Source organism: Bombyx mandarina, chromosome 26, assembly GCF_030267445.1.
Source record: "Bombyx mandarina strain Sakado chromosome 26, ASM3026744v2".
NCBI classification, from domain to species: domain Eukaryota; kingdom Metazoa; phylum Arthropoda; class Insecta; order Lepidoptera; family Bombycidae; genus Bombyx; species Bombyx mandarina.
This window is the reverse complement of record NC_143232.1, coordinates 3,411,794-3,428,347: the sequence shown is the minus strand read 5'-3', so window position 1 is coordinate 3,428,347 and position 16,554 is coordinate 3,411,794. Positions and strand designations below refer to the sequence as shown.

Sequence of the window (16,554 nt, the reverse complement as noted above, 5' to 3'; positions counted from 1 at the left end):
CATTTTTATATTTCTAATTTTGACCCCAGCGTTAATGATATCGATTCTTGGTGCGAAGTAGATTTTTTTTTGTCGGATACCCTCTTATGAAATGTAATAAATCACCAAGTAACTAGCTCAACGACTTTATCACAACCGACCTTACGGTCTATTTTTATTGACGCGATAGAACATGCTCGAGACTGAATGCTCAGTTTCGATGGGTGGAAATAACATTCGAAGGGTTCAAAATGTTACTAGTCGGCAACACACTCCATCAATACGTCAATTAGACAACAGTCCGACTGTCCAGGTCGGTGATCATGCAAACGGGACGCCGTGTTGCTCCATCGCCGTGTCGATTGTACCCGCGTTTGAGAATAGATGTAAAATAGTTCCACCACGCGTTGTAACAATAAAAAGGCAACTACCACATCAGCACGGAAGTTAACCGAATCCATTAGATTCGTAAATTCAGATCTAGCTCATGGTTACTTTATTTCTAAGTTTTACCCTGCCGTGCAATACATAGACACATTGTGTAAGGAAGTAGAATGGACTAGATCCTTAACTGGGAAGGCACTGAGTATTTGTCACGAGTTTTGGGCTGTCTTAAGAGTGATGAGCGTACTTGGTTACACGTGTGATTGTCTAGTGACCGGACGTGGGGTAACTTCGTAAAAGACTTTAAGCCGTTGTGTCCGCGAAAGTTAGAGTATGCCAATATTCTTTATAATGCTATGCAATTAGCATCAGATTGCTTTGCCTCATACGTCGAGTGCGCCAGGAGATCGTTGCTCTGTATTAAGATGGTCAGAGGTCTGACTGACAAACTCGGAACTTTAATAATGATACGGGGCATAATGGGCCCTCTGGTTGACTCGCGAACGCTAGTCTACAGATTCACGAGTTGATTTAATTTTTGGTGGAGGTCAGGTTAGGCCGAGTCCTCGTAGGGTTCAGGCACTAGTTGAGGCACCAGTGACGCGTAATGTCAAACATTCTTGGGGTTGACTGCATGCTTCCAGAGATTTACGTGGTAACATAGTTCACGTAGATGTTGTACCGTGGTAACATAGTTCACGCAGAGATTTACGTGGTAACATAGTTCACACAGAGATTTACGTGGTAACATAGTTCACGTAGATGTTGTAACGTGGTAACATAGTTCACGCAGAGATTTACGTGGTAACATAGTTCACGTAGATGTTGTAACGTGGTAACATAGTTCACGCAGAGATTTACGTGGTAACATAGTTCACGCAGAGATTTACGTGGTAACATAGTTCACGTAGATGTTGTAACGTGGTAACATAGTTCACGCAGAGATTTACGTGGTAACATAGTTCACGTAGATGTTGTACCGTGGTAACATAGTTCACGTATATGTTATGACGTGGTAACAAAGTTCACGTAAAGGTGTGACGTGGTAACGCAGTTCACGTTACGAGTGTATTAGCTTGACATGTTAACTTGGCCATGTCAACCAGACTTTACTCTCACAGTATATTATACACCCGATATGGTAACAGTGCCGTGTCGTCAGTACATCTAACGTAACTCAACAAGAGCCTACTATACATGAACGCACTGAAATGTGATGTAAAATGCTCACAAAAACTACTAACTTTTACTAATGGTTCATGGTACCAAAATCATGATTGTAATGCAAACAATCTATTTCTATGACGATATCATAGAACACCCCGATAGCAACGCTGTGCACACAGTGAGTCCTGCATCGTCAGAGATTGAAGACGGTCATGACATCGAGGTGAACGTGGACGTCCACCAGTCAGGAGAGGCCGTATTAGAGGCGACTCCCTCTTAAGTCAAAGTCGATGGGCGGAGCCATTGACGACGAGCACTCACGTGGACTCGTGACGTCATCTGGAGGGGCAACTCGTCATCTGGAGGGGCAACCGACCGACCAGCGGGGACATCACGCCACCTCGGATCACTTTTGCTGGAAGCGCGCGCAGCGTTCACTTGTCTTAGGTTTAATATTCTGTGTCGATCGTTCCTGCCCACTTTTGTATTTTTTTTTATTTATTTAAATTATTAAGCCGTTGCTAAAAATATATTTATCTTGGCTGCTATATAGATAAATAAAATATGAATTTACGGTGCCCTGGTGTGTGTGCGGTGAAATTCTTGTACGGTCCTAAGAGGTACGGATGAATTTGCCGAGAGGTAACGAGATGGCACTGGTTCGATCATTAATAGCTGTGATACACAAATCTACAAACTCTCTAGATTCGATTGGGTAACACGGTGCTATTCTACTCACTAATAGCTGTGATACACAAATCTACAAACTCTCTAGATTCGATTGGGTAACACGGGGCTATTATACTCACTAATAGCTGTGATACACAAATCTACAAACTCTCTAGATTCGATTGGGTAACACGGTGCTATTCTACTCACTAATAGCTGTGATACACAAATCTACAAACTCTCTAGATTCGATTGGGTAACACGGTGCTATTCTACTCACTAATAGCTGTGATACACAAATCTACAAACTCTCTAGATTCGATTGGGTAACACGGTGCTATTCTACTCACTAATAGCTGTGATACACAAATCTACAAACTCTCTAGATTCGATTGGGTAACACGGTGCTATTCTACTCACTAATAGCTGTGATACACAAATCTATAAACTCTCTAGATTCGATTGGGTAACACGGTGCTATTCTACTCACTAATAGCTGTGATACACAAATCTACAAACTCTCTAGATTCGATTGGGTAACACGGTTCTATCTTTTTAAAAATTGTTCTAGAACACGATTTTATTTTAGGTGAAAATAAAATTATTTAAAAGTTATATGGTATTGTTTTCGCGGCTTAACTTATCTTAATGTTGTAGAATTAATAGCTAGCGTTTGAATATTTTAATGATGTAGGAGGTTTTTCGTGAAAGTAATAATACCGTATCGTGAACCGCCCGAGCTTAGCAACTTGTTACCTACCTTGATTCGATTATTGGATAGTTTAAATCAAGGAACACACGGTCCGCCAAGCGTTTCTAAAATTTAATTTATTTTATCGACTTTCTTCCATCAATTTGTTTTTTTTGTTCTTTTCTTGTTTGTTTTTATCTTGCATTAAAATTTGTACAAGAAATCTTTACTTTTTTTTAGTTTTATATTTTTTTTATTCTAATAAATTATTAATAAGAGGTCATCTATTTGCGGACCACCAACATAAATTGATTCAAAAGGTTGCTCACCTCTGGTTTAAAGGATGAATGAACAAATAATCCACTTAATCTCATTTCTTTTATATAAATGTTAAGGATTTTTTTTTTGCATCGATGGGTGAACGCACTATTGACCTGTTAGTGGCTACTGGACCTCCATATACACACTTTGATGCCGTCACCAACTACCTTGAGACCTAACTCTATGCGAATATGACCTTGGTTAATGTAAATAGTGGACGTGCGGATTGTACTGTTTTAAACATAAAGAATATTGACATCTGCAGTAGGTATGTCAATATTGCGTGACAAAATTCTATCGCTTGTTTGGTTTAATTTGGACGATTTGAGCGTCTGGTGCTTAGGGTAGCACCACTTGATCTCCCTCGTAAGGTAATTACGGAGAATCAATGAGAGGCAGTGTTCTTTGAGTTTAACCCTTTCGCTAAGGTAGGCCTCGCTCCAAAGTAATTCTCAAGAAACAGAGGTCCGTGCTGAAAGTGCGCACATCACCCTTAGTGTACCTACAGGCGGCGTTTTTCAGCCGGTGATTATAGTCACCGATAGTAGTATTGTAACCATGATCTTACTATTCGTATTAATTGTTTATATTTTTTTTAAAAACAATCTAAATCTAATTAATCTGTACGTCTGTATGTTTTTATTGAAAATAAAAATAATACAATGCATAAACGCTGAAACAATGTACTCTGAATTGCCGATATATATTTTTTGTCTATTACATGAAGAACCAACAGCCAACTAACATAGTATAATAATATAACTAATAATAGAAACAAAAAGCTAATTAAAGGTCCTCACCAATATAAACAAACAAAACAAAACACTAGAGAAACAAAAACATTTACCACATATAATTATTGAAGAACCTAACGAAGTCCCGAATTGCCGATTATCACATACAGATTTCTAGATGTTTTTGTTTTCTGCAAAACGAATGCTTTTATACATATTAATACGCTTTTATTAACTTCAGACATATGTATGTTAGTATGTAACGGAATCATTGAACATGATTTTGGCCACATTTAAAACGTCGGATTAACTTGAAATTTGGTATACTTATTAAGGACCGATGACAATAAAATATATAAAAAAAGTGAAATAAAATTAAAAAAATTGAAATTCAACTAAAAAATTAAAAATAAATAATAGTTTAAAAAACTAAAAAAATACGCTTTTATAGAAAATCCAACTAAAAAAATATAATATAACTTTTAATAAATTTGATTTAAAAATAGTGCAAGAAAAAATCATTTAATTGGAAAAAAAAAAAGAAAACGTGGGGTGCATGCTATCAGTAGCTATAAATATTTTATGAACAGATATGAGTAGAAGGGTTATTCTGAAAAGCACCCAACGCTTTTTTACAATATAATAATTTTTTCTTACACTATTTTTAAATCAAATTTATTAAAATTTATTTTCTATCTTTTAGTTGGATTTTCTATAAAAGCGTATATTGTTAGTTTAATTTAAACTATTATTTACTTTCGATTTATCAGAATAAGTATATCAGATACCAATATCGGGGCCTGCATACAATGATGTGAATATTCGGATGCTCGTGCACAAAATTCTTTAACTGGTAAGTATGTAAATCAGCTACCGACTCGGTGGCATGAAGACGTTGCGTGCAACATAAGTCCATACAAAAATGTACCTACATTTTGTACAAGTAAATTTGAATAAATTACGAACTATTTGTGTAAACGCTCGGTTTGTTGAACTCTCTCCTGGAACATAGTTGTTCTGGAAGCTTCGTTTTGATAACAGAAATTATTAATTCGCCGGGTCCGGGTCAGCTCTAACACCATCCTGAAGGCATTAGCAGACCGTTATGACTGTCAATACTTGAACCATTGCACTGTATGGTTCACTTGCGGACTAACAAAAATAATAATAACCTCTTTGGTAAATAAATATACTGGTGGTAGGACCTCTTGTGAGTCTGCGCGGGTAGGTACCACCACCCTGCCTATTTCTGCCGTATAGCAGTAGTGGGTTTCGGTTTGAAGGGTGGGGTAGCCGTTATAACTATACTGAGATCTTAGAACTTATATCTCAAGGCGGGTGGCGCATTTACGTTGTAAATGTCTATGGGCTCCAGTACCACATTACACCAGGTGGGCTGTGAGCTCGTCCATCCATCTAAGCAATAAAAAAAAGTAATGCTTAGAAATTATTTTATTTATTTTATTTTATTTTCATTCATGGATTATTATTATCTGATTAATAAATGAATTATTATTGTTATTATTATTATTAGCTTTCGACTGTGGATTTCGGCGATTGTTGTGATGTCTCAACAAAGATTCGTAGATTTGTTTATTGGGTCACGGTATTATTATGCTAGAGATTCATTTGTCGCCCTCATTAGATGATACTCATCGTTGTGTCATTCGTAATTCTGTTTTGAATGGACTCTTGTTGACGAGTGAATGTATTTAAAGCCGCCTCTTGACTCACATAAATGAAAAAAATTAACGCATCATTTTAGTGGCGTAGATTTATTTACGTGGCGTGAGTAGAAAAAATACTGTACATAAGAAGCTTAATTATAATATTAACGGAACAGAGCAAGATACCGCAAATAATATAATATCCGATACAAAACAATGCATATATTACACAGGCTTGGGACGTAAGACTATGTAAATTTTTCTACGTTAATATTATGTTATAATCGTTTTTAAATAGTAGGACACTTATAATTTTAAATTACATTTTTTTAAATACGACTAATTTAATAAAAATCCTTAAATTTAACGCTAATGTGGCGGATAGCCATTATAGAACAAAAAATATTTGACAGATGCCTGAATCTCGCTAACGATATTTTCAACTAAAGCTTGCATATATACAAGACCTTATTTATCTATTCCGTGATAGTTTGCGTATGTGTAGAAATTAAAATAGTGGGGGTGAAGCGGCGACACTGGTCCTAATACAAAATTAGAGCAAAGGCCTTTCCAATCTTATTTATCTGTTCCGTGTATACCAGTTCCGAACATCCACATTCGGATCGTCGGTCAACCGAGCAATTTCACCGGCTCGGTGGAAAGTCTTCCCTTTGTCGTTTACTTCCATACTACCAAAGATGGGATCAAACATGATTTTTATGCGATCTAGTTTAGGTTAAAGCCTTCAGTTGATAAATGAAACCACAATAAAGTCAAGTAGGTACGATTGCTAGTAGATTGTCGATCGTGTGCATTGACGAACATTAGCAAAATGTTAAAGAAAATTAAACTTTAAGTAGTACGAAATAAAGTGGTAAACAACGAGGAAAACCATTTCTTAGTAATTTACGGATAGAATCTAAACATAGGCCATCAACTTTAATTCGTTGACATTTGTGAAGCTGTTTTCGGAATCATTGGGTTTGATGGATGAGTAATATTATATCGTACAAAAAAAAAACGATAGCTATTACAAGTGATAATGAGGGTGATTCTGGTCGAGATAGAGTAATGATAATCGACATTAATAAATTCTAATCCACTAATGCGATGCACACATTCATTTACATGTTAGTTATTACAGAAAGGAAAACGATTCTTTGAAACTAGTACGTAAGTCAATCTGTTATGAAGCTAAAAAAAATTGTTAATTTATTGTAATGTAACAATATCAATATTATTATAAAATACTATCGTTGTATGGACACAGTTCTGTGTAAATAATGCAATCACTAAACTACATGTGTAGTGTAGAATCGATGAATAACTCTTGTAAAAATAGTCGGATGATTAATTTTTAACCTCGTTAACTGGACCAAAATGTGACCCGTTATGAACAATAAGCTCTCTTTGCTATTCTATGAAAAGTGTAAGAGTAAAAAATTGATGCCTTAAAGAAAATAATGGTCACATTGTTTTACCAGTAGTAGAGTGGTTTGTGAGTAGGCAAGGGTACGTACCGCCCTGCTTATTCCTGCCGTGAAGCAGTAATGCGTTTCGGTTTGAAGGGTAAGGCAGCCATCGTAATGTTACAACTGAGCTCCGGTAAACATTTAAGGCCAGATGGGCCGTGAGATTATCAAAGGAATAATCCCAATAAGCCCGTCTAGAAATTAAAAAATACTGTTAGTTTTCGTGTTGATTAGTTTCTTAATTTTAGAATAGTCGATTGTTTTGTAAACCAATGAATAATAAAACTGGCCTCTCAAAGTGGGTGGTGATATTCACGTTATGTGATGGTCATAGGTTCTAGTAATCACTGTACCTACCACCAGTTGCGTCATCGTGAGCTCAACCGCTGAAAATACCTCTTTTAAATACTATATAATTATGTAATTGAAATATTATAAATAAATCTTTGCACATCGAATTGAAAATATACATCTACATAATGTATATTTCAAATTAAATCCATATCTATACTAATATTATAAAGAGGAAAGATTTGTATGTTTGTTTGTATTGAATAGTCTCCGAAACTACTGGACCGATTTGAAAAATTCTTTTACTGTTTCGAAGCTACACTATTCCCAAGTGACATAGGCTATAATCTTTTTTGAAAAAATTAGGGATCCTTACTAAAACTCCAATAATGTAACCCAAGGTGCGCTGCGAAAACTATTGATGATAGAATAAAATAATGTACTAAGACTTTGTAGAACACAGTTTTAAATTAATTTAAAAAAATGAAACAACTTCAAATATCGTGGAAGTTTTTGTTAAAGACCCGAGCAGAGCCGGGGCGGGCTGCTAGTATATAATACAAATATTATCTGAGTAAACTGCTGACTGAAGATTGAGTATGCTTGATACTTGTACACCTATAAAAAAACGAAATAAATGCAAAATATTAAACGCATAAAGTATTATGACAATGGGCGTTCTTATCGCTAAGAGTTAAGAGATATTATACGACGCGAAAAGGGTGTTGTCAAGATAAATAAGGCTTCATGTTATTATCGACGTAAGTTCGCTAAAATTACATAAGCACTATTTTATAATCATGCCAAATTTGACGGGTGTATGATTGCGTGGAATTGTTACACTTCCGCGAACTCAAATCATGGCCACCAAAATATTGACCGATATAATTCACAATTTTAACACGGATTATTAATACGCTTTTATTAGCTTCAGACGTATGTATGTATATATGTTTGTAACGGAATCTTTGAACATGATTTTGAGCCCCTTCAAAACGTCGGATTAACTCGATGTTTGGTATACTTATTTATTAAGGACTGATAACAATCAATATTAAATAAAATTAAAAAAGAAAAATGCAAAACTTGAAATTCAACTAAAAAATGAAAAATAAATAATAGTTTAAAAAAACAAAAAAATACGCTTTTATAGAAAATCCAACTAAAAATAGAAAATAAATTTTAATAAATTTGAATTAAAAATAGTGTAAAAAAAAAATTATTTTATTGTAAAAAAAGCGTGGGGTGCATGAGATCAGTAGTTATAAATATTTTATGAACAGATATGAGATATGATATGTTTCTATAAAAAAAAAGTTACTAAAGTCACATTTTCTTTCTAGGATCGCGTCTTGAACATCACTAGTCAGATTATGGATCAAGTTTTGGGCGACGAAAGGGTAGCGCGCGGCTTCCGAGTCAAGTTCCCAGAGGACGTTCTGCAAGACAACTTAGCTGGGCAGCTTTGGTTTGGCGCTGAGGTATTTTACAAAACAAAAATAAGTCTATTAATTGAGTTTTTTAAGGATTTCTCAGGAGATTTACAGCCAGAATCCAAGATACTGTACCTGTTTTTTTAAATCTAATATCCTTAAAAAAAGTATTTGGGCGTTTGCATTCGATCTTTGTAATGGGCTATCGGTAGCAAATAGAAAACTAGATCAATGACCGTGGGGGTTTTTTTACTTAAAGCCTACTACTGTGGTAGCATCTAATAAATTCAGTTACGTTTTTGCTTAACTAAAACTAGACGATGACCGAACTTTGCTCGGTTTTTTTTTTATAACGCCATCTTGGTTAGTTGCCCTCAATTAAGAAAAATAGTATTATTATTCGCCAATAGATGTCGGGAAGAGTTGATTATTGAAAACACGAATAAAACAACGTTTTCTGAAAATAAATCGTAGCTAGATCGATTTATCGCTCCCGAAATCCCCTGTATACTAAATTTTATGAAAATCGTTGGAGCCGTTTCCGAGATTCAGATTTTTTTTTTTTTTTTTTTTTTTTTTATTGCCTTTGTAGGCAGACGGGCATACGGCCCACCTGATGGTGAGTGGTTACCGTCGCCCATGGACTTCAGCAATGCCAGGGGCAGAGCCAAGCCGCTGCCTACCGCTTAATACTCTCCACAAGCCTCGTTTGAAGAAGGACATGTCATAGCGCTCGGGAAACACCTCGGAGGGGAGCTCATTCCATAGCCGGATGGTACGTGGCAAAAAAGATCTCTGGAAACGCACTGTGGATGACCGCAGTGGCTCCAGGTAGTATGGATGAACTCTACTCCGGTGGCGGGCGGTGCGATGGTAAAAACGAGATGCTGGTATCATCTCGAACAATTCCTCAGAGCACTCCCCATGGAACATACGGTATAAAATACAGAGGGAACCGAAGTCCCTCCGCAAACCCAGAGATTATATATATACAAGAATTGCTCGTTTAAAGGTATAAGATAAGATATTAAAGCTATCTATTTTGAACAGTAAAATATGTATAACAATGGGAAAGGAAATGTAAGGTCACGGTTGACATGTCACGGTTTTCCTGCAAAAAGTTCGCACCAAGCTTAAAGCCTTGAACTTTGACAATAACGAAACTTAATATTAGAATCAGAAATTTCTTTTTCTTTTTTCAGTTCAAAGACTTTCAAACACGAAACACCTAATCGGATATTCATAAAAATGGGGTATCATGAATTTAAATGTGTTTATGTTTCATTCAAATTAAGCTTTGAGTACAAACGAATGCGGACCGATTATAACTAACTACGCAGTTTCGTTCGATCAAAGAAAAATGACTTTTTTTTACACACTGAGTCATTCTTTGTATTAGTGAATTCTTATTCAATTTTTTATCGGTCTGTTTTCTTTGTCGCAAACGGCAAGTGTCCTTTGGTAGTGTATATCTTCATTGATGCGGAAGATTTTTGTTTGGTTCGTACTAACAAAACGATAACAGTATTTATTGCTTATGTACCCAAGATATACGTTAATTTATATTTATTTTATATTCGTGTTTAATTTTGGTACGAAACAAATGAAGTTTTTTAAATTTCATTATTCAGTTTTTTTTCCTACCTAAGCTGATGGTCTTTGAGAGACCATATCAGCGTCACCGGACGAGTTGGTGAGCTCACGGGGCTCATACCTTACGTTGTTGCTAACACGAACCCTAGCAAGAGTCGTGTTTCGCAGAATCTACCACCGGATCGGAAACGCGACCCACTGAGAAGATCCGGCGAGAAACTCAGTGGGCTGTGTGGGTTCATTTACCCGAACGATGACCGTTTTTTTTCAGTTCATTGTTTTCACACCACCGCAAAATGTGTCAATATCGTAATATCGGTGATGCGATGTCAATGACACGGAAAACTATAATTAAATAAATAAACTTTGCGGTTCTACCGTTTGTTGATACTGGATTGGTTTTTAATAATAGCTAACTTATATTGTCATAAAATCAGATGTGTTTCTGCGTGTCTTATCTAATCGACACGTGCAGTCCATTTTGATGCCCATAGGCCTCTTGTATCTAATCAATACACCCATTGTTAGGTGGAGATTTTTTCTTATAAAATATTTACACGGCCCGCATGATGTACCTAATAATATAACTATTCGTAACGTTTATACTATTAGAGGTAAGCTTCCTCATAGTAATAACTTGTTATTGTGGTTTAAGACACAACGCGTATATCGTCATTCCCCTCATACTGAAGTCTGTTCTGTTATACTTACTATAAAGGTATCGGTGCACACTAAACTGAGACTCAGGATATGGCTAGATGAGATATTCTAAACATACTCTCTTGATCTCTGGGTCATGCACGAGTATTGAGATTTCGGTCCGATTCTCGAACCCGCAACAATGATGAATAATAATAATATAATTTAAGTCGAACGGTTCCATTCCACTGTAAGCGTATTCCGTAATCGTCCTGGTTACTTGGAAAGTGAGGCTTTTATTTTTAGCACATTGGGTGGGCTCTACACTAGCCCTTCAATACGAATAATTGAGATTGAGCCCTCCGCATTCCATTTAAAGAGTAGCTCTAATAAACCTCTCTCTCTCAATACACCCAGCTACTATCAGTGAAAGTTTTTATTTTTTTATTGCTTAGATGGGTGAACGAGCTCAAAGCCCACCTGGTGTTAAATGGTTACTGGACATCAGCATAGACATCAGCAATGTAAATGCGCCACCTACCTTGAGATATAAGTTCTAAGGTCTCAGTATAGTCACAACGGCTGCCCCATCCTTCAAACCGAAACGCATTACTGCTTCACGGCAGAAATAGGCTTTGTGGTAGTATATACCCGTGCGGACTCACAAGACTTCCTACCACCAGTTAACTTTAACATCTATAAAATAAATAAACAAAAAACTATTAACTGTTTTTATAGCCTGTTTACGCAGTGGTTACCGTCACTCATGGACGTCAGCAATGCCAACTTAACTGCCAACTTTACGGAGATCAAATAATGGATCTAATTATTCTGTATCGATTTCTTCAGTGTCTCGCCGCTGGTTCGTCAATAATGAATCGCGAAGAAGAATCGGCATCGATGCGCCCCCTAGCCAAAGCTTTGACCCGGAGCTTAGAGACCGTGAGGTCTTTGCTGCGAGAGCAGTGCCTTCGTCCCCGAGGACTGGCTTTGTCGCAGCACGATGACATGCTCCACGAAAGCCTGAGAATTTTTGATCGGTAAGTAAGTATATAAATACATTAACGTACCTACCTGGCTTATATCATCATTGCATTTTTTAAGCGTTTCTGTATTAAAAAAACTGACTGCAATTTTTTAACTCTTTCTCCTTGTAAATTATATAAATATAAAAAAAGGAATATTTTAGAACTAGTATTTTTGTAGTAGCAGAAAAAGATCTTGCCGTGTCTCTCTGCTATTGCAAGGCGTGAGGTATAAGTTAAGTACGTGAGGCAGAGAGTTTCAATAGTTTCCGATTTTAGGTTATTTCGAAACGACCGCTACCACTGGACCTGAAAGGATTCTTGTTTTTTTTATTGCTTAGATGGGTGAGCGAGCTCACAGCCCACATGGTGTTAAGAGGTTACTGGAGCCCATAGACATCAACAACGTAAATGCGCCACCTACCTTGAGAAATAGTTCTAAGGTCTCAGTATAGTTGTTCTGAACGCCTTTATGAATTCATTTTTTGAACAGAATTTTGAAAATCTCAGATTATGATTATTAAGACACTTCATGCTTTTTCTTAGAATGTATAGCAAACATCACAATAAAGTTAAATAAAGCAAGTTCTGTTTTCCAACAAACGTTGTTTTGAACCTATTCAAGATCACCGCTTTATGATTCTGGGTTTGCGGTAGGCAGCGGCTTGGCTCTGCCCATGGCATTGCTGACGTTCATGGGCGACTGTAACCATTCACCATCAGGTGGGCCGTGTGCTCGTCTGACTACAAGGGCAATAAAAAAAAAGCGATCGAAAAAAAACTAAATATGACCAAATTTTTTTCAGTTTGTTTGCTGAATTCGAACTATGCTATGTCAGCGCTATGGTGAACGTCAAAACTCCTCAAGAGTTCGAAGCGCAGCAGCTGATTTGCGTCCTGTTCTCGGAGAGCCTTCGTCGCGCCCTCAAACAGAACTTATTAGCTCAAGAGCAGGTGAGGATCGTGTTAGAATATCGCGTGTGCTAATGAATAGAAATGATGATGATATTAATTTATCCCTAACTAACGACCCGCCCTCGCTTCGCTTCGGAAACATTAAATTTTATTATTGATAGGTGAGTCCCGCCATGTTGCGCGCGGTACGACAATAACTGCGAGTGACGCCGCGGGGCGAAGCTAGTCTAAAAAAGTAGCCTAAGTTACTCCTTATATCATCAGCTACATATCAGTGAAAGTCCCGTCAAAATCGGTCCGGCCGTTCCAGAGATTAGCCGAAACAAACAGACAAACAGACAAAAATTGTAAAAAATGTTATTTTGCTTTATGTACTTTATGTACCGTATTGCTTTATGTACCGTATACATATTCATATGCATGTAGTAAAAAGCGGTTATTTCAATATTCCAAACATACTCCCAATTTTATTTATATGTATAGATGGGAAAGGCAAAGGACTTTAGTCCTAACAGCCAGGTCTTGTGTTCTTTAATGAATAGAAAGTTTTAATTGTCACTTGGAACTTCAATGTCACCTGTCAAAATTTGTTACCTGTGGAAATGTCACTAGTTAATTTCGTTAATTTTAGAACGCTCCTAACCTTTTCAACGGTGTGTTAATTTGTTCGCAAGCCACTTATGAATATGTTATACATGAATTAATTTAAACTTAAGAATTGTCTGAATCGTAATTATGAATTATTTTTAGATTAAACACATGGAGACGTTGAGTTTTCTCTAATACTTGGTGGAATATACGATTGGGGGTGTGTTGTTGTTAGCCACCACGAATCGATATAATTATTCTGTCGGTAAAATGGTTTAAGGGTTGTAGGTGAATGACTTATCCGAAAACAATTTAATGATGTATAAAACCTTCTGGAACATTGTAATAAGCTATTTATTAAAACTAGTGTGTTAGATATATGTAGTCAATATAATTAAAGATTATCCTATCAATATTATGAATGCGAAATTTTATGGGAATTCGAACTCGAACATCAGAATAGTCCTATCTAATATATAATCTAATAATATAATCTACCTAAATAATATAATATACGTATACGTATATAGGTATAATATACCTACTACATACGACAACTTTCCGAGGAGTTTCAATAAAATGTTTATACTAACTAGTGGTCCCGCTGTAGTCGAAATTCGACTATATTTAATTAAAATTATAACTTTGAATGAAGTATAAGGGTTCTATTGTCAAAAACTATTATACTTCTATAACCACAGATTTCGCCAAGACTGCACTATAGATAAATAATATTAAAGATAAACAATATTAATCTATACTCAATTTAACCACAGACTAAGTAATAACAAAAGTTTGACAATAAACATAAAGTATATATTATGTGTGTGGATGTGTGTGTGTGTGTGTGTGTCAAATACATGGTAGTGTGTGTAATTGTTTTATTTATTTATTTAATGTATTATTAATGCATATTTAACAGAAAATATTAGCATTCTGCACTCCTTCACTATATTTTCTATAAGTGTGGGTAATTTCATATTCCTCAGTCCGCGCAATTTTCGTGAAAAGGAGTACAAAGTTTTTGCTTCATGTATTAATAGATGATTAATATAGATGTGTGGCGAAAATAAATAAAAAAATATGTTTGCGAATGTTGTATTTTTGTTTTTCTTTAATTTAAGTAAGTAAGTAATCACAATTATTAACTAAATTATGCCGCAATGAACATAAAAAACAAGATAATTTAAAAAAATCTCGTGACATAAAAACAGCTACGGAAAATCGAACGCGATGTATGACAAGTCAAAATCAGCTGACTAGCGGGGTCAACGGTCTCGTGACCCACGTGCCTACTCAGCAGGCGACGTCCTAAATCGAAATACTTATGTTTTTATTTAGCTCCGTAAGGTCGGACATCTATTTCGATTGGATGAATGGAACGCCTTGCAATTTTTAATCGATTCTTATATAAACGCATCATAAAAATCGATGGGAAATAATTTTCTTCTTTTTCTTCACCTTATCCCACTAGGTGGGGTCGACACAGCTAATTTTTCTCTTCCATTCTCTTCTATCAGCCGTCATCTCAACACTCACACTCCTTTCTCTCTCATATCGTCATTCACACACTCCATCTATGTCTTCTTCGGTCGACCTCTTCCCCCTCTACCTTGCACTACCATTTCCATACATCTCCTAGTCACATGCATCTTCTCTCTACGCATCACATGCCCGTACCACGCTATGGGAAGTAATTTTGAGGATTCATATAATGTTTCGTTAAACCGTCACAAAATAATAATTATCTGATGAAAAATGATATCCTCCTGATTGCATCATGTTCCTGAGTGTTAATTGTCGTGACCTTTCCTCTACCTTCAGTCGATCGCTCATTGCTGAGCATAGTAGTGCGCCCGCCTGTGATCGTTTTTGTAATTTGTAGCCACTTATGTCGGTCAGTGCACAGTCAAGTGCTTGTTTTAGTCTGGTGTCCAGATGCTCGGACACTTGCTCACTCCATTTTTTTGGCTCCGACCTCTGGATCCTCTTCCGTCCACTTTACCGATGACCTTTACGGAGCACTTATTAGAATTTATTTATACATAAAGGTTTTTCTTGGCTTGGGTTGGCTGGGTAGGTGGCATATCGATGCCAACCCTCCTCTTTTCAAATGTGGGAAAAACAAACAAAGCCGCTGAACGTAACTTCTCGGTATCGTCCAAAAAGTCCACTGAATAAGCCTCAGTAAATGACCACCATTTTATTGAGATTATATTTCATACCATTTCATTTCATTTCGTATTATCATTTTTCATAAAAATAAGAATATAAATTAAAATAAGACTTGACCTTAAAGGTCTTAGTTACCAGGTCATAAAATCACTTTAAAAAAAACTAAAATGCCTAATTTAAGTTTCCACTAATTAAATTGAGCACTGGATGTAACGAATTTTTTATTTTTCTCTTAGGTGGACTCTTACGATCCGGCACTGATGTTCGCAGTTCCGCGTTTGGCAATCGTTAGCGGCCTGCTCATATACTCAAGCGGGCCACTGAGCATTAACAAACCGCCAGGTAAACGAATTGTGTTTGTGACCATATTGATAGCAGTAGCATAGTAAGACTGGTACTATAGTAGTATATTAAGATATGTAGGACCCCTTGTGAGTCCGCACTGGGAGGTACCACCACCCTGCCTATTTCTGCCGTGAAGCAGTAATGCGTTTCGGTTTGAAGGGTGGAGCAGCCGTTGTGACTGTACTTGAGACCTTAGAACTTATATCTCAAGGTGGTTGGCGAATTTACGTTGTAGATGTCTATGGGCTCCTTTAAAGAATAACTGATATTACAGAAGAGATGTCCGTGATGTTCCGTCCGTTCCGAACTCTGCTGAACAAGATAAGGTCGTTGCTGTGGACCTTGGACCGCCGCGAGCTGTTGGCCCTCGAGCGGTTGCTCTGCACGAACGAGGACATAACCAATCTGGCCGCGCTTGGTCTACCGTCGCCTCTGAGTGAGTATTGACTCTGTATTTGTATTTTTA

At 36.7% G+C, this 16,554-nt stretch overlaps 1 protein-coding gene across 1 annotated transcript in view; it reads left to right on the top strand.

Annotated features, from left to right (window-relative positions):
• LOC114244221 (lateral signaling target protein 2 homolog) overlaps positions 1-16,554 on the top strand; it is a 59,844-nt gene that overhangs the window by 29,044 nt on the left and 14,246 nt on the right. Inside the window, exons 3-7 of the mRNA XM_089738792.1 lie at positions 8,719-8,856; positions 11,890-12,080; positions 12,872-13,019; positions 15,980-16,085; positions 16,363-16,524. Coding sequence (XP_089594918.1) covers positions 8,719-8,856; positions 11,890-12,080; positions 12,872-13,019; positions 15,980-16,085; positions 16,363-16,524 — 745 coding nt within the window. The remainder of the gene's footprint in view (positions 1-8,718; positions 8,857-11,889; positions 12,081-12,871; positions 13,020-15,979; positions 16,086-16,362; positions 16,525-16,554) is intronic.